This window comes from Zea mays, chromosome 5 (genome assembly GCF_902167145.1).
Source record: "Zea mays cultivar B73 chromosome 5, Zm-B73-REFERENCE-NAM-5.0, whole genome shotgun sequence".
In the NCBI taxonomy this organism is placed as follows: Eukaryota; Viridiplantae; Streptophyta; class Magnoliopsida; order Poales; family Poaceae; genus Zea; species Zea mays.
Window position 1 is genome coordinate 167,409,328 of NC_050100.1, and position 19,083 is coordinate 167,428,410.

Genomic DNA, 19,083 nt, shown 5'->3' on the forward strand with positions numbered 1-19,083 from the left:
TATGATCATAAAGAAGAACGGGAAAACAGCGTATCATAGATAACCACATCATGTTCATTGATTAGAGTTAAGCAATAGCATAAAGCTAAACAGTAATAATCCAACCCAGATAGGTAAACAAGGACATGGATAACAAAAGCTAGTCAATCCTTAGGCATAAATGTGTAAGCAGGAGGTGAATTAAATAATGAATAGGACAGAGATAGGTCAAAGGACACTTGCCTCCACCAACCGACTGCTGCTCAGGGGCTTCTCCTGCGAATTCCTCGGGCTCTTCGACCGAATCGTTCTCTATGCGAGCGCAAACATACATACATCCATCCACATATTTAATACAAAAGAACAGTACACCATACAAGATAACAAATAAAGCGAATATGCATCAAGTATGACATTCGATATCGCATTTGTTATGGTTAGAAAGAAACAGGAAAGGGTCTCGCAGGGGGTTAAATCTTATGCACTAATGACACAATTGGTTTTTAACAAAATAATTCTGTTATATATATTTATATATACTAATGGAAACCTAATCACTTTTAGTTGATCAACATTGCACAGGGTAAACAATTAACTACGTGAATCAATAGCATAACGGAATTTTAAATTAAACTTCCTATTTTCCCATAGCATGAACAGTGATTAGCCTACTTAAAATACAGTAATTATAATCACAGAAAGTAAATAAAATAAAATAAAAAAATAAATAAAAAACAGAGGGGGGGGGCGGTTGAACCGGCCCTAGGGGCGGTTGAACCGGCCCGGGGGCAGGCGGCCGAGCTGGGGCGGCCGAGCGCGGGGGGCGGCCGAGCTGGGGCCGGGGGCGGCTGAGCCGGGGCCGAGGCCGGCTGAACCGGCCCGGGACAGGGGGGCGCGGCCAGGGGGCCAGGCGGCCGGGGCGCGGGCTAGGGGCGGCTGGCGGCCGGGCGGGGCGCGGCTGGGGGCGGCCAGCGGCCGGGCCAGGGCGGCCAGGGGAGCGGCCGGGGCGGGCCAGCGGCGGCCGGGGCCGGCTGGGCGCGGCCGAGGGCCGGCCAGCGGCGGCCAGGGGCCACGGCGGGGCTGGGGCGGCTGCCGGCGCGGCCAGGGGGCGCGCGGGGGTGGGGAGAGAAGAGGGGAGGGAGGAGAGGGAGGAGGGGGAGGGGGCTCACCGGCGGGGATCGACGGCGAGGGGCGGCCGGCGGCAGGGGGCGGCGCGGCGGCCTAGGGTAGGGGGCAGGGGCGGCGGCGGCTTAGGGCAGGGGTAGGGGCGGCGCTAGGGAGAGAATGAGAGAAAATGAGAGGGAGAGGGAGAGGGTTTGGGGAAAAAGGGGAGGTGGGGGGGGCGGCTTGGGCCAATTGGGCCCAAGGGGGGGGCGCCAGGGGGCGGCTGGGCCGGCCGGGGTCGGCCCAGGGCGCGGGAGAGAGAGAGAAAGGGGAGAGAGAAAGAGAGAGAAAGAAAGATAAAAGATTTTCCGCTTGTTCTCGAAATCCGATCTTTTAGATGAATGCGATTGCACTTTCAAACAACCAAAAATGCAAGGGCGGCATGGTGCATCAAACAACATAAAGTATTTAGGGTTTTTATACATACGGGAATTCCAAACCGAATCCCGCTAAACTTTGAAAAAGGTCAAGGTTTAGCGAGGGGAAAAAGAAAAAGAAAAGGTAACGCCCGAATTTTGGCGAGTAAAGAAAGAAAAAAAAATTCAACTGCAAAATTCGGGGCGTTACACACCCCAACCCCCCCCCCCCCCCCCCCCCCGCTGGCCGCCCTCGGCCGCCCGCCTGGCCGCCCTGGTCGCGCGCCCGCCTGGCCGCTTGGCCGGCTCGGCCGCCTGGCCAGCCCGACCCCCCCCGCGCGCTCGCCTGGCCGCCGGTTCAACCGGGCCGGCTCAGCCGCCCCGGCCGCCCAGCTCGGCCGCCCTGCCTAGGGCCGGTTCAACCGCCCCCCCCCCCTCTGTTTTTTTTATTTTTTTATTATTTTATTTTATTTACTTTCTGTGATCATAGTTATTTTATTTTAGGTAGGCTAGTCATTGTTAATGTTATTGAAATATGAAGCTTAATTTAAAAATCCGTTATGCTAATTGATTTATGTAGTTAATTGTTTATCTCGTGCGCTGTTGAACAACTTAAAATGATTAGGTTCCCACTAGTGCATATAACGGAATTCTTTTGTTAAGAACCAATTGTAATTGATCGTTAGTGCATAAGATTTAACCCCCTGCGAGACCCTTTCCCGTTTCTTTCTAACCATAACAAATGCGATATCGAATGTCATACTTGATGCATACTCACTTTATTTGTTCCCTTGTATGGTGTACTGTTCTTTTGTATTAAATATGTGGATGGATGTATGTATGTCTGCGCTCGCATAGAGAACGATCCGGTCGAAGAGCCCGAGGAATTCGCAGGAGAAGCCCCTGAGCAGCAGTCGGTTGGCGGAGGCAAGTGTCCTTTGACCTATCTCTGTCCTATTCATTATTTAATTCACCCCCCGCATTACACATTTATGCCTAAGGATTGACTAGCTTTTGTTATCCCTGTCCTTGTTTACCTATTTGGGTTGGATTATTACTGTTTAGCTTTATGCTATTGCTCAACTCTAATCAATGAACATGATGAGATTATCTATGATACGCTGTTTTCCCTTCTCTTATTATGATGTTGTACTTGTGGTATTCAAGGGGGCTCGAGCGGTTTCTCGAGTGCCTCTCCGTAAGGACCTGTTCTATGGATGACCGCCCGGGAAAACAGTGCAACCATGAGGGTGGAATGGGGTGCCCTTAGCTGAATAATTAGAGGATCCGGGATGTAGTTCACTTAGTCGTCGTGCCGTCAATGGGGCTCGGTGTATGCGGCTCGCTCTGCCAAGTTTGGGTTCGCCCCTTGGGGAGGAGTGCGGTGCATTTAGGAAACCTAACGGGTGGCTACAGCCCCGGGGAATCTTTGTAAAGGCTACGTAGTGAAACCCTGCCTATTCACCTTGGTAGTGTTTAAGGGTTTGATCAGCCCGAGGCAAGAGGGAATCACGGCTTGTGGGTAAAGTGCACAACCTCTGCAGAGTGTTATGAAACTGATATATCAGCCGTGCTCGCGGTTATGAGCGGCCAAGGGAGCTCCAGTGATTAGTGGTACTTGATCAGAGACATTGTGGTACAGGTGGTTATGAGATTGATGGTTTTGGTTATGACTATGGTGCTGGTAAGTGGTATTCTTTCCGTTTGGAAAGGGTACATCGGGTTAATAACTTGGGTTAATGCTAAAACTTGGCTTTCTACTAGTAAATAATAATCTGACCAACTAAAAGCAACTGCTTGACTTATCCCCACATAAAGCTAGTCCACCACAGCCAAACAGGATACTTGCTGAGTATGTTGATGTGTACTCACCCTTGCTCTACACACCAAACCCCCCCCCCCCAGGTTGTCAGCATTGCAACCACTGCTCGGGCGAAGATGAAGCTGTGGAAGGAGACTTCCAGGAGTTCCAAGACTACGACGAGTTCTAGGTGTGGGTTAGCGGCAACCCCCAGTCGGCTGCCTGTGAAGGCCGCGTTATCTACGTTTCTTTTCCGCACTTTGATTTATTGTAAGAACTATATGGACGTCTCAGACGTATGATGTAATCGACTATTTCCCTTATTAATACTATTTTGAGCACTGTGTGATGATGTCCATATTATGTAACTGCTGTGTACGTGAATAACTGATCCTGGCACGTACATGGTTCGCATTCGGTTTGCCTTCTAAAACCGGGTGTGACACAAACCCTCTCTCAACCCAGTACCACTCCACCCCACATCGACCGAACAGTCCCAGCCTGCCTCTCCTTCTCTCACTGTCAAGACGGGTCCGCAATCCAGTCACCAACACCAGTGCACGAATCCTGGGCTTTCTCTGCTCCGTGGGCCCGCGTTGTCAGCTGTTTCCTCAACCCCTCTCTCAGTCGGTCGTAACCAAAGCCAAGGTTGGTGCCGACCCACGTGGATTGCTACCAAAGAAAATCCCACCTCATCTGGGGTGTCGGGTTATAAACGCGTGCACAACCCCGTCGCCCTCCCTGGACCCAGCCACGCCCTAAGCGAAGTCGCGCGCCATAGCCAAGCTAAGCGTAACCAAGGAAACAGAGTTCCTCCACCGTGGTGGAATCACGGGTTCACCACCATTCGGGGCCTGGGATTTGGCCTGGGAGCTTCAGCCCACTCCACTGCATGTGTATTGGGCGGAATTGAGCTCTGAGGAGTCACCGGGTCACGGGAATTGCTCGCCAGAATTATCTCTCGATCGCAGAACTGCGTGTGCACGTGAGCAGCTTCCTTCCCATCATCACCGTTGGTGAGTCACCCACCCATTCAATCATCGTCATCCCAGCATCGTGTTGCGTCGTTAGGACCGAAGTATAGAACCCATGTGTGTGAGGTGGGTGGGCACAACCATGGTGTCGTCGTGCTGACCGTGGGCATCACCGGGTAGGGTAGCCAAGAGGTGAGAGATGGGCCCTGGCGGTCGATCTAGTGCGGACGGCTCGGATTCAACCGGGGCCATACCGGTTCGGGATTGGATTTCAACCATTGATCAGATATCGAAGGATCTGGATTAAGAGAAACATGTCGCTTCGGTGGGTTTGGATCTTGACCGTAGATCTTAGATGGAAGGCCATGATTAGATCGCTGGTGTTTTAAATCGTGGCCGCTGATCTCCGATCTGAGGGGTAACATTTCCTACTGATTCAGTTTACAAAGAGTCTAATTTGGGTCGTTGATGTGTGATCTGGCGACCGAGATCGACCAATACCCTTTCGGTCCACCTGTTTTTCAAAGGAGACCCTGGAGTATTCCAAAAATAACTCGTCGTCCAGTCCTATGATATTACCCTTACGTTAAAGTCCTGAGTTTTATGCTTTAGACCCTAAGTTTCTGGTAAATAGTGTTCGCAGCCGAAAGGTTATTAAAATGGGTAAAATTAATAAAGAAAATAATTTTTAGTATAAAAATAATTCCAGAAACTTGCTTAATTCATAAGTGATTCATTTTAACTCCTTTTTGATCCATTCCAGTTGCATTAAATTTATATTAATATTGTTTATCATCTAGTAACCTTGTTTTGTCATGAAACATAGATTAAAATTGTGCACTTAATTTATTCTATATCAAACTCCTTAAATCTTCAGAAAATCCTAACTCTTTAACCGTAACTCTGAATTTAGTGATTCTCGAACCTACGATCTCGTTACGACGCGTAGAATATTTTTATGCAGTTTGTTCTTATGTATGGTGTGATGTTTGTATTGCTACGACTAGCAACGAGGTTACGAGTCACTTAAAGAGCAAGTTGGTACCTAGAATCTTGAGTCTAAGGCAAGTTGTGCCCTTGATCACTTTTCTTTACCCAATAATGTTCATGCTAATCACTATGACATGCTCAGGTTAATTTGATGGGACCTAAAAAGTTTCCCTAGACTTGTTTATCCCATGCCTTGCAAACAGAAGCACTTTTGGGTAGTTTTGCTATTGCTCTACCTGGTTTTGGGAAATAAATGTTATATTATGATCATGTTCTAGTTATACTATTATTTTAATTATTGTTCATGACAAGATCATTGTGTTAATTGGAACATGGAGCGACCACTCGGGAAAACAGTGCTACCACAAGGGTGGTATGGGACGCCCTTGGCTGACTAATTAGGAAAGCTAGTGGAAGACTACCTTACCTGAAAGGGGCAAGGGCGGTAGGGGAGCTGCGTATAGGCAGGTTCTCGGGTCGATCATGCTGCGATGGTTTTTCGGATGAGGGATTCCTATATTGCCCTTCTAAGAAACCGTAGAGGGTTTTTGGAAGCTAGTGGAACTTTGTTAAGGCCTCGTAGTGGTACCCTGCCTCGTCTCCTCGGTAGAGATGAATGGGAAATCGTGATCCCTTGGCAAATGGGTAACACAACTTGTGGGTCATGAGCAGCTCGGACCCTCACATGAGTAATTTATGGAACTAAACTTAATTTGTCATATGCATTGCATCGCTGGTGTCATTATCAATTGTGATCTCTTATTTAATTGGGTTGGTATCTACTTATACTTAGTAACTGCTAATAAAATTTTGACCAATTCTAAAAGCAATGCTCAGTCTTAACCATCTCCTTTGGTAAGTCTTACACTTCACATGAGCTCCCACCTTTGGTGAGTTCATGCACATTATTCCCCAGAACTTGTTAAGCGATGAACGTATGTGAGCTCACCCTTGCTGTACTCACATCCCGCTAGGTAAAGAACAGGTACCACAAGATGAGGCACATGAAGGATGTTGTGATGAGTTCGTGAGTGGTCTAGGTCGTCGTCTCCCAGTCAACTATGGTTGCTGGATCGTTGTCTTCTTATGATGTATTTATTTAACTATTTTGTACAGAACTTCGCCATATATTAATGATGTGACATTCGTTCTGTACCATGAGTCATCATATGTGGGACTTGATTCCAGCACACTTGGTGATTATTCGTGCCCGGGCTTTGGACCCCTGAAACTTGGGTGTGACACGTCAGCAGTAGCGAATTCTTTCAGCTCAGAAATATATTCTTCGGAGAGTTCCTGGCCGCCCAAGTGCCATATGTCCAACTCTTTATTCTCCGAAGAAGCTCCTTCTAGATCTTTCATCTTTAAGGGTGAAGCCCTACCAGTAGTCACTTCACCCATTTCTCTCTCAGGAACCACATCAGCTATAATCCTATCAATTTCTGATATTGTGGTTCCAAGAGGGCCTCCGCTATTTTCAGCTTTAGCGGCCGCTTCATCAGCTTCGACATCAGCAGGGGCAACAATTGTTTCTACAGAGACAGGGGTTGGGTCTTATGGATAGCCTTCATCACAGCCATCATGCGTCATTTCTTCTGACCCCCTCATTTCCCCCAGTCTTCTTCTCCCCTTCCGCTCCTTTTTCAACCCCCTTCTCCTTTGACTGCAATAAGCTAGTCAGATCTGACCCCAGGGACTTAGCATAGCAAACGAGAAGGGTTTAGTCATTACCTTGAGGATTTATGTAACACCGATGGAAGAGGACGAAGAGGTGCTAGCAATTTTCTCTTGTGGATCTTGTACCTTCGCCTTGACAGGGGCTAGAATTAAGGACTTTCGTTTTTTGGGAGCCAAAACCTTCGGCTCCGCTGAATTTTTTTGTGTTTTAGAAGCAACCCTCTGAACTTTTTCAATGGATCACATTGTTTGTATTTTCAAAATGCTTACAACTCTCTTTTTCTTCACTCCCTCAGCTCCTTCGTCAAGCCTTCCGTAGTCTGAGTACTCGACGTTAAGGGCGTCTATCACCTAGTTTAGCCTTCGTTTTTCGAGTACCGAAGGCATCTGTCATCAATTGATCATCTTTTTTGTAAAGTTCCCAAGGATTTCATTGCACATTGTTCTATCATTTCCAACCATTCGGCCCAGGGGCCGCTGAACGCGTACTGAAACTTGAATCGGTATGGCAACCGAACAAGCTCAAAATTTTCCATTCTTCCTTCTTCTTCGGCATCCCCCACCCACCAGATGTTGGAAAGGTTTTGTTAGACAGATATTCTTGCACCAAATCTTGAGTACTAATGTGCTCTGCCACGACTTTGAATTCCAGTTCGGCTAATTGGCATGGGGAGCCGAGTTGCATGTTACACAATGGCCTCGTCATGCCAAAGCTTAATTTCAAGGGACTCATTACCATTCTCATAAGTTTCCCTTCTCTTCTCATCAGCTTTTACATAAAATCATTCATTCGTCCAACCAGTAGGCCACTTGGTATGATAGCTGATCACTGGAGCTTTTGTGTCTTTCCGGTATGCAAAATTATAGCATCCATAGTTTTTATGCAAACCATCTACCCTTGCTTTGGTTTGATAGTCAAGCTCATGGACTCTGCAAAACCCTTCGACATTAGCACTTTTTCCTTGGCTTCGTAAAGCCCATATGTACACGCTAAGTATGACTATAACATTTGGAGTTAGTTGATGAAGGTTGATTTCAAACTTCTTTAAAACTTCACCAATCATTTCATACAGAGGGAATCGAAGTCCGGCTCTGAAGACGCTTTTTAAAAACAACAACTTCATCATTTCTTGGCTCTGGAATTACTTCATCCCCAACGAACCTTATCAATTCGTCATCATTTTTCCAAAATATCCAAGCTTCTTCATCAAAACCAAATCTTCTGCCTTTACAGTGGATTTTCCAAACTCAATGTGACTAGGCTTGCTCGGACTCAAAATGTTGTCATCCTCTTCATCGTCACTCGCGGCTTCAGCAACAGTTTGTTCAGCTTTAGCAACAACAACATATTTCGTTGGAAAAACCCTTCTTCTTCTCGGACAACCAACCCGGAATGTTTCATCATTTCTGAAATGGGGGCTGTCTCAGTAGCTTCAGTTTCTTCTCCTTCGTTTGATAGTCTGGCAGTAGACCTGACTCTAGCCATTTCAGTTCTATGAGACGAAGCTAAATCTCAACTAATTTCACGCCTATTTGAAGGCCACACAACAAGTGCAAAGATGGCAAAAAAGCTTCGGTTTCAGTGAAATTTTTCAACAGCACAATGTTGCAATAGCAATGAATGTTGTGGTAACTTCTTACCAACTCATCTGTTTACATAGCCTTGCAGGCAGAGGCGAAGCCAGCCGACAGATGCACTGGTGTCAGCTCTACTAGGCATAGATGTTAATTCTATAGATGAACAGTTCATATCAAACATTTCTAGTTGATTTTGTGAAAAATCGCCGGTGTCAACTGACACCAGTGAATAGCCCTAGCTCCGCCCCTGCTTGCAGGTGATGAAGGCGAACTGCCGTAACGCACATACTGACTGATTAGTGGACCGACAAAGGTTGTAACTTTTTATTCATTTTTTAATAACAAACTCAGGGAAGGTGTTTTTTCGGACCTTCGGCATTCAGAAACCTTCGTGTTTTCGCGGATCGAGCTTGTTATGAAAAAACGACCTAGCACCACGAATGGCTACTGTTGGGGTCTCCTTCTCTGTCGAAGGTTCTCAAGGCGGAGAAATTGTCTACAAGCAAAAAGTGTGAATGCCAAAGCTACAACGAACATGTGTAAAGCACCGAAGGATGAGAGCTTCGATTTAAGGTGGTTACGAAGGTCAACCATAATGTTGAACTGAAGAGGAAAAGACTGGTTAATCCCTGGTGTTTTGTATCAGAATTATGTACATATGTTAAGGTCACAAATGTATTTTTATCTGGGCTATGTCCCATGCCTATAAATAGGTGAACATATTGTAATTGCTCTCGCGTCATTGCCTTCAAACAAGCAGAAGGTATTGATGTAATACAAACCTTGATAAGTATCTATATATCCATTATGAAATAAATATGCTGCTTGATTTTATATCTTATAAATAAATCTTTCATATTTATGAATGATGAAGATTTGTTCTTCATAATCTTTGTCTAAGATTCATTATACCCTAGAGGGAATAATGCTTCGAAGGACGAAGGTCCTTTAACGCTTAATAATTGTGTTGCCATGTTTTATGGTTTACAACAATCAAAACGCAAGTGAACAACATCCACCACATCATCACTGGAGTTCAGCTCAGACGAGACAGTCACTAGTTGTAGGACTAACGAACGCTGGAGCTTCCTTTTCTTCTTAACCTCTGTGGACTCGGCCTAGGCATATGACTGACAATACCACTTGCGCCATGGACTCACGAGATTATCCGTCTTTTTCCCTCCAGTGCTCGATTGCTCAGGGGCTCCACACCCCGACTCAAGTCGCGCAGACTCAGAGGACTCCCCAGCCAGCATGCCGAGAACAGCCTCAATCTTAGAGTCACTGGCAGCGGGTGTATCATGATGTGAGTCTACTTATCCTCTTTAGGAAGATCTCAGTACGTGGCAATTATGGCCTCTATCATCCGAGATGGCCGCACTCTATGGCTAGAATTGGAACCCTCTTCATGGATAGGAGGGTTGGACACAAACTCAGAAAACGGACTCTGCAACAATGAAACAACACGATCAGCATGAAGCATACAATAATTTGACAAACGTCGAATGAGAAATCGAGTGGTCAGAACTTAACAGTGGAGGAAGATTCCAAGCAGAATAAGATCGAGGAGCACTAGCATTCACAATGGCACCCCTCAGCATCATCTCGATCCGACTCAAGATGTTCTCGTCTGAAATTTGTTTGTCTCTCACCCGGGAAGGATAACCAGGTATACACATATGAAGGGTAGACTCTATCCTTGAGAGGTTGGATATTATTGAAGACAAAGTCGATCACCACAACTTCGGCAATTAGGCCTCTGTCCTTTAAACCAGCAATTTCAGCTAACAAGACTTTAGCCTCAACAACTTCAAAATTAGTTGGGGCCTCAATCCAACTGGGCACGTGAACATCTGGTTGTCTTCCAGAACGAGCAGGCAAGGACTTGTTGTGATTCTCCATAGTGAACCACTCAAAATGTCACCCTTTGATGATGTCCTTCAGAGGGATATCTAAGTATTCAACCTTCCTACCCCAACAAAGTTAAAGGCTAGCTCCACCAACTACTTGATGTTGCCCACCTGCCATCCTCGGCTTGCGATGGTAGAGATACTTCCACAGTCCAAAGTGTGGGCTAATCCCAAGATAGGCTTCACAAAGATGCATGAATATGGCAATTTAAAGAATAGAATTGGGGTTCAAGTGAGTCAGATTGAGGGAATAGAAGTCAAGGAGCCACGGAAAAAGGGAGAAACAGGCAAACCTAGACCCCGAATCAAGAAAGGGACGAAAACCACATATTCATGGGTATCCTCCGTGGGCACGACAATCCCTTGCCAAATCCACCAGGAACACATCTCCTTCGACGGAAGAACTCTAATCTCAACCAGTTGAAGCAAGTTGAATTCAGAAATGACAGAAGCGTAATTACTACAAAAGGGAAGCTGACTGTTGGGATCGATAGGGGGGATGATGGGTGCAGCGCCCCCTGCTCCTTCTTCCTAGGAATCATGGGACCTCACGAGGATGTGGAATCGAGCGTGAACTCATCGAGGTACAAGAATTTTAGAGGGGAGAGTGGCGGTGAAAGGGCAGACTTATAGTTTGCTTGCCGAAAACCGTCAGACAGCAGGCGTGTATATACGTGCTGACTGTAGACCGGCCACAAACACCAGCACGAGGGAAACAATTTTTTAGATTCGAATGGAAGAAACATTTAGCAGGCGCGCTAAGTCAGGCGAGTTACGTTGGACAGGTTCAGCCGGACGAACTAAGTTGGACAGAGAACTTCTACGCAAAATCAGTTGGGACACAAGAAATTGAACAAGGCAGGGAACTCAATACGAGCGATCAAAATTTCAAATGCAAGATGAGGTCAAAAAAATCTCAATATTCAAGGTAGATAAAACTGACAAGCTTTATTCATATGGGCAGAAGTACCAGAAAAGGGCCAGTTCATTATGAACTGACCCCGACAAAATACCACTTCTACCACTACTCCTACCACTACTTCTACCACTAATGCTACCACTACTTTTACCACTACTTATACCACTACTTCTACTACTACTCCGACATTCTACTACTACGCTACACTATACTATTATTTATGCCGGTGGCACCTTGCCACCGACGTTGCCGCTGCCAATGCCACTGCCCTTGCTGCTGTTGTTGCCCTAGTTGTTGTTGTCGCGCCGCCGCTCCTGCCACTGCTCTTGTTCCCACCACTACCACTATCGACCTTACCATCGTCGCCTCCCTCGTTGTCGCCATCATAGCCGCCCTCGTCCGCTTCGTCGTCGCCTTCCTCCTCTTCCTCCTTGGAGTCCTCCTCCTCCGAGTCATCCGAGCCCTCGAGCCCCGCTCCCTTGATGGCTCAGATGTACGCCCTCTCTATCGCAGAGAGCCCCATCGAGTCATCCGAACCTTTGGATGATGGCAAGGGGGCACCAGCGGCGGGGACTCCTCACCCTCAGAGGAGAACTGCTCCTTCGAGAACTCCGAGTCACCGAAGTCCTCTGAGGCAGGAGTCAGAGAATACTTCCTCTTGCTGCCCTGGATCTTCTTGTCACGCTTGCCTTTGCTGCTCTTGCCTCCTGCCATTGGGGTTTTTAGAAGCGGGGAAGTGGAAATCAGAAATGAGACTGGAGCGAGTGAAGAAGATAGTCGCAGGCGGACGGTCTATTTAAAGAAGCTAGGGGGCGACCTTCGGCTACCACCCGTACAACAAAATGTCGCAAAGCCTTCAAGAGTCGTGTAAATTTCCTAGAAATGGCACGTCACTGACACCCCTTGGCGTAACACGACACCAAAGAGGAGTAAAACCAACTGCTCAGACGCATTATTATGCCCTGTTGCGTCAGGTTACTATTTTGAGACAAGAAAACATAGACACCCATTGGGTGTATAGGCCGGATTTTCTAGGATTTTCTAAAGCAACTCGATTCGTGAGATATTCACAAAAGCTACAAAAATGACAAACTCAAGATCGGTCAAACTGGAGTCGACCGAACCTCTATCGGTTGAGCCTAGTCAGTGGTCTCACTAAAACCATGGCCGAGCGCAATCCAGTCGGACCTCCATCGGCTAGGTTCCAGTCGGTCAGGTTTCAGTCGGCACGACTTCAGTCGGTCGGATTTTAGTTGGCTAGATTTCAGCCCAATGAATCACGTTTAATACGGCAAACCAAAACCTTTCAAAAGCAAGATTGTGAAGACCTTTGAGTTAATTGATGCTCAAATTAATTCAAATCTCAGGGGCTACACCCATTGTGTGTACCTACGGTGCACCCAATGGATACAAAGATGGATCAAAGCCTCACCTAGAAGCAAGATTGAGAAGACCTTTGAGTTGATTGATGCTCAAATTAATTCAAAGCTTGGGGCTACACCCATTGGGTGCACCTGGATACAAAGATGGAGCAAATTTGCACTCAAAAGCTTAGAAAAGTCAAAGGGCACAATTCTTCCTTAGAGTCTTGAGCCCATTGCTCTTAAAAGTTGGCTTGAGCCTCGGGGGCTTGTGGGAGATAGATATCCCCTAGGTTCTCATGAACATAGAAACACATCATGGGCCGCCTGATAGGCCTCCTGATGGCTTGCCTAGCGAGACAGGCCATTGGGCCACAACCAGGCCGGACAAGCTCGATCTAGGAAGACGAAGACCGGACGTCCGAGTTATGCACAGACCGAAGCGCTGATATCTCGAGCGAAGAGGTTGCACACACCTGAAGGGCTAACACACTCGGTTAAGGACGCTACTGAACTCCGGATAAGTAGGAATACATGCCACGTTAAAGGAGGGTTTAGGTAGAGTAGATAGTGATCACAACTTGTAAAGGGATAACCCTCTGGTCACCTATACAAGGCCGATGGGGTAACCCTACGAAACATCTCATACCATCTCTCATCGGCCACATCCTAGCACCATCTCAAAGCTCATTAGCCCTCTTGTAGCAACCACACGCTACTAAATCGGCAGGAGAACTCATCCTCCACCACCCTTAGCTCATTTGTAATCCGTGTACCCTAGTGCAATTCCAATATATAGTCTCAACAAAAAGTAGGTTGTTACGCATTCTATCGACCCAAACCTGTATAAATCCTTGTGCAATCTGACGTGCTCCGGCACGTACCATCGAGTTGCAATCAACGACACCGTCCTGCTCAAAAGCATCGCGTAGGGAATCCCATGGTGCACAGTCGGGTCATAAACACCGACATACTCGTACCCGCATCGATGAAAAAACCCATCGGGTAACCCATACCCTATTAGATACCCGCTAAACACATATTAAATAGCATAAATCTAATGAATATATGGTGTATTTGAAATTATAAATAATAAAATGTAAGTAAATAAAAGAAGAGAAATAATTGAGAAACGTGTCGAGTATATGAGTTTCGGGTACTCATTGCCATTTCTAGAGAAGAGCCTACGACAAGCCTGATTAGAGCATCTCCAAAAGAAGATAAATAATTAAGTAATATAGAAACATGCAAGGTGATCATGTTTTTAGCTAATATATATTTATATGTACAGAATTTAGTAGATTATTATATATATAGCTGAGGTGAGTATAAATTACACATGGATATTCGGGTATGGGTAGTATATATCTATACTTGTACCATACCCACTTTTATATTAGGTAAAACGTGTCGAGTATATGAGTTTCGGGTACTCATTGCTATTTTTAGAGAAGAGTCTACGACAGGTGTGATTAGAGCATCTCCAAGAGCTCTCCAGAAAATAACTCCTCAAAATCAGTTTTAAGGGACATCTAAATAATTAGTGGGGGTAGATTTTAATCCTTACTCCAACGGATGCCTTAGGGTGCGTTTGGTTGGAGAGTCAAATATAATAGAGTGGCTCCATTCTAGTATTTGAGAATAAAGTCATTCTATTCTGCGTTTGGCAAGAATAACAGAGTCGTTCCATTTATTGTTTGGTTGAAGAGTAGAATAGAGCGGAGCCGTTCGATTATTTGTTTGGTTCGAGAGCCATATGAGTATAGAGGGGAGGATGGGAGGGAGAGCGATCACGTCCAGGAGAACGCTCGCATCCGGTTGTTTTTGTGGAGCGGTAGCGTTTCAACTACTTATAGTAAATTTTCATAAGAGGTCCAGGAGCCACTACACTCTTATTTTGTTGGAAACCAAACAACCAGAAAATTAGAATGGAGCCACTCTATTCTTTCCCACTCATCAACCAACCGCACCCTTAAAGCGGCAGATTGTTTCTAGGGAGCCTAAAAAACTCCTCATTTGTAGCTATAAATGGGGAAGTTTTAAGGGCTATAAAAAAATTGCGAACGCTTTAGAAAAAATGTTGGAAACATATTTTTATGTTTTTTCAAAAAACTATATTTAGAATACTTTAAGAAGAGGACATATCCTGTGCAATCACTCATTTTGGTGCAAGCGTGAAATCAAACTATCCAGAGCATCTAATCTAGATCCAACGGTTTCATATGGAAGGAGTTAAAAATAAAATAGGTATTATGTTTTAGGTGGAAGGGATTAAATATAAAATAACAGTCATCATTAGATCTAGATCGGATGCACCAGATCGCTTGATTGAATGTTTGCATCAGGATAAGTGATTGCATAGGATATTTCTCCCTTTAAGAAACTGTTGAAGATGCTCTTAATTGCAACGCATTTTCAGTGCGGACCGGCGGCCTGACCCACTAACCCGCCGCACCGTCGTCCCCGCTAGGCGCTGGCCTCTGGCCCCTTGCGGCGCGCGGTGCGTTACAACTTACAAGTAGCGTCAGTGAGTTACAGCCAGCCAAAAGTTACCTACAGCTCACTCCCAACGGAAGCAAGAACCACCGCTCACTCACTCGCCATTCGGCAGAGGCGTGACTGACTGAAACTGAGCACTAGGGCTTTGAGAGTGCAGCAGAGGAGGGCGAACCATGGGCGAGGTAATGCCTGCTGCTTCTTGGCGGCGATGCTCTGAGCCTCTGACACTGGGAGAGGTGCGGGAAGATCTTGATGTGCTTTGTTTTGTCTGTGTTGGTGCAGGAGGAGAAGGCGAAGGAGGCGGCGCCCCCGGCCGACAAAGTAAAGGAGGCGGAGGAGAAGAAGGGCGAGGGGGGAGGAGGGGAGGAGAAGAAGAACGAGGCCCCGTCTCTTCCACCGCCGCCGCCGGAGGAGGTGGTCATGCGGGTCTTCATGCACTGCGAGGGTTGTGCGCGCAAGGTCAAGAAGATTCTCAAGGGATTTGATGGTAATAGATTACCTCTTCTCTTTTCTGATGTACTTTGTGCCGTTGTGTTCTTGTATACTGTTTTGTTTTTTAACAGGATGTGTTCTTGATAGTTGGCATACTATTAGTTGTTATTTTTTTCTCTCCGATTTCCTAACAGGACCTCGCATATTGGCACTGTTAGCTCTGCTCTTCTTCCATGGTTACAAAAATCATGTTGAAATCTGCATTTTTTTTTGTTTTTTTCTGTTTTCCCATGTTTTATTTGAAATCAGGTTCCTCTATCTGAATCATGGAGTGAGTTTCTACGGTACTTCTGGAAAAAGGGCAAACTTTTGTAGTTTTTGTAGTCATTTGAAATGTAACCAAGTTATTTGTGTACTGCATCGCTTTAAGGGAACGTTTAAAGGCGTCTCTTTCGTAAGGTGCGAGTTTGAAAATTTTCTCCTTTTTTTAATCTACTGGTCATTTTCTCTTTGTACTTGTGCATCATCATAGTACATACAGTACATGGCGGCGCCACTTGTTTCCAGATGACTTCTATGATATTGACTCTGGATAGCAATTTTTATGCGAAACCATGTGGGTGTTTTAGTTACATTTGAAAACGTTAGGTGTGCAAATACTTGCTTCGAGGAGACCACTCTGAGTCGCACGTTATCCTGTGTTAGTGGTGAAACAATTTAGATCCCAGCAACCTTAACGCCCAATCAAGTATCTCATAATGCAGACGACTCCAGTTTAGTATATGCCTCTCTGGGCATATGTTCAAAAAGTTTCCAGGTTGCCTTAAAAAAGATGTAACCCTTCTGTCTGTCATCTGATGTTGGTAATTGGATTATGGTAAAGATTCTGCCATTCTGGGTATGCCATAAGTTTAACTAATTATTGTATCCTCAACTCGGAACTGAAGTTCCACGAATTTATCTGAAATTTGTATGCTGCCTCTTTATGCAATTATTTTTGTGCAAATGTGTGAGTCGTTTAATTGAGCTTCTAGAGTCTGAATACTGGTTTTGTGATGTGCAGGTGTTGAAGATGTTATTGCAGATACGAAGGCACACAAGGTGGTCGTTAAGGGGAAAAAGGCAGCTGCTGACCCAATGAAGGTGGTGGAACGGGTGCAGAAGAAGACAGGCCGCAAGGTAGAGCTTCTCTCACCAATGCCACCACCGAAAGAAGAGAAGAAGGAAGAGGAGAAAAAGGAAGAACCTGAGCCACCAAAAACCGAGAAGAAAGAGGAGGTGAATTATCCTTACCTAGATTCTTGAACACACTGCATTGCCATTTTTACTTCCAAATATTTGCCGCATCAATTTTATGGGCATTGTGTACTGCTATTGTTTCTATGATATGGGACTGAGACATTGATGTTTTGTTTTGTACTAAAGGCAACGGTGCTCGCTGTGGTGCTCAAGGTGCATATGCATTGTGAGGCTTGCACACAAGTGATCAAGAAGAGAATCCTCAAGATGAAAGGTATAAATTTGTTGCTATTATGTTGCATGCACCAACCAGTTCAACTAAAAAAATAAGCTGATGAAGTGAGGTGGACAATTCACTTGTATTTTAACACTCCGCATCTCGTCGAGCCTCTCTCAGGGTTCAACCAAAAAAAATAAGCTGATGAAGTGAGGTGGACAATTCACTTGTATTTTAACACTCCGCATCATATCGAGCCTCTGAGCCCTAGACATTGAATATGAGTGAGCATGTTTATTTAATTGTGCTAACCAGAATTCGAACTCGTAACCTTTGCCTCTGATACCATATTAAGCTGCATGCATCAATCAGTTCAACCTTTGCCTCTGATACCATATTAAGTTGCATGCAATGCATCAATCAGTTCAATCGAAAAGCTTACACTGATGGAGAGAGAGGCGGACAGTTCACATCATAACATAGCTTTCCATTAGTTCACTAAAGTCTTCTTGTGATGGATGATGTTTTATATTTTTAGCAAGGTACATCAAACTTCAATGATTACACCAGTCAAGATTCAGTCTGTCTGTGGAACTTGATAACTATTACGCTGTTTCAATTTCTGCTTGGTACAAGATATGCTTGGTCTTGTACTCTTGTCTCCTTGTATTCGACTGAGAGGTGCACTGAACATGTAGTTAACATGTCACAAAAACTACAAATAAATTTAGATTAAGTTCACTAGCTTTACTTTTTTAACAAAAAATATCTTTAAATGAGAACAGTGCAAATTATGCTGTATATTGTCAATTAACTATTACTTCAGTTAGCGAATGTCAAATCAAGGCAGACATATCAAGAATTCAGTAATTAATTTGTAATGTGGCCTTGCAGGCGTGCAATCTGTAGAGGCAGACCTCAAGGCTTCTCAAGTCACTGTGAAGGGTGTGTTCGAGGAGGCCAAGCTGTCTGATTATGTGTATAGGCGCACTGGCAAGCACGCTGCTATCGTCAAGTCTGAGCCGGTTGCAGCTGAGAATGTTGATGATGGAAATGCCAAGGATGACAAGAAGGCAGCCGAAGGTGGGGAGGAGAAGAAGGATGATGGCAAGGAGGAAAAGAAAGATGAAGACAAGAAAGAAGCGGATAATCAGAAGGATGATGGCAATGCTGGTGATGAAGGGAAAGACAAAGACCCTGGCGCCGTTGCTAACATGTATATGCACTACCCGAGGTCCAATCATCTGAGCGAATACGGATATGCCTACCAGTACCCTCCTCAGCTCTTCAGCGACGAGAACCCGAATGCCTGTTCTCTGATGTAAGAAAGCCAGAACCAAGTGACCTTAAGCGCGAAAATAAGAGGGGATTGAGTTATCCCCTGATTTTGGAGGTTCAGGAAGTTTAGAACTTTTCTCTTCTATTTCTAAGGTTGAACTTTCTGTCTGGTACAAAGTAAACTCTGGGCTGGTTTGTGGACTTTTCATATTGTGTATGCTACTGGTTAGTAGGATTTTGTGTTGCACCTTTCACCTTTGGCTTTTATTTCTGTACAAAGATGTATTATATATGCTAGTTTTGAAATAGCTTGCTGCTAGTACTCTGTAGTCTGTTGTCCGGAATAGACGGAGCTTTCTCAGTTAACATTGCCAGTGATGTCGGAAAAATCCATATTCTTGGTGTCCTTTTCTAACTATATGTTGTTGGTTGAACATAAAGCAGGTTCGTCTTGTTTTGTGTCAGTCTGGCCTAGTTCAGCGGCATTCTTTCAACAGATGCCAATTGACAGCATTCATTACCCAGTTGGCAATGGCACTTCTCATGTCTGTGCCTCGGTTGTGGAACTGAAAATTAAGGGTCATGCTCGTTGCAAAGGCTAGCTGCAATTTTGAAACCTCGAGGAAAATGCATTAGCGGTTCTACTTTTGCATGCAGATAACCAAACACATACCTTGCACGTGTAGAGCCTGGTTGACAACGATCAAAT

At 45.3% G+C, this 19,083-nt stretch overlaps 1 protein-coding gene across 1 annotated transcript; it reads left to right on the forward strand.

Annotated features, from left to right (window-relative positions):
- The first annotated feature begins 15,134 nt into the window (after window positions 1-15,134).
- On the forward strand, window positions 15,135-18,734 carry LOC100304361 (farnesylated protein 3). Its single transcript, NM_001165799.1, has 5 exons — window positions 15,135-15,390; window positions 15,491-15,695; window positions 16,704-16,918; window positions 17,066-17,153; window positions 17,991-18,734. The coding sequence occupies exons 1-5, from the start codon at window positions 15,382-15,384 to the stop codon at window positions 18,419-18,421; spliced, it is 948 nt and encodes a 315-aa protein (NP_001159271.1). The 5' UTR covers window positions 15,135-15,381; the 3' UTR covers window positions 18,422-18,734.
- The last annotated feature ends 349 nt before the right edge of the window (window positions 18,735-19,083 follow it).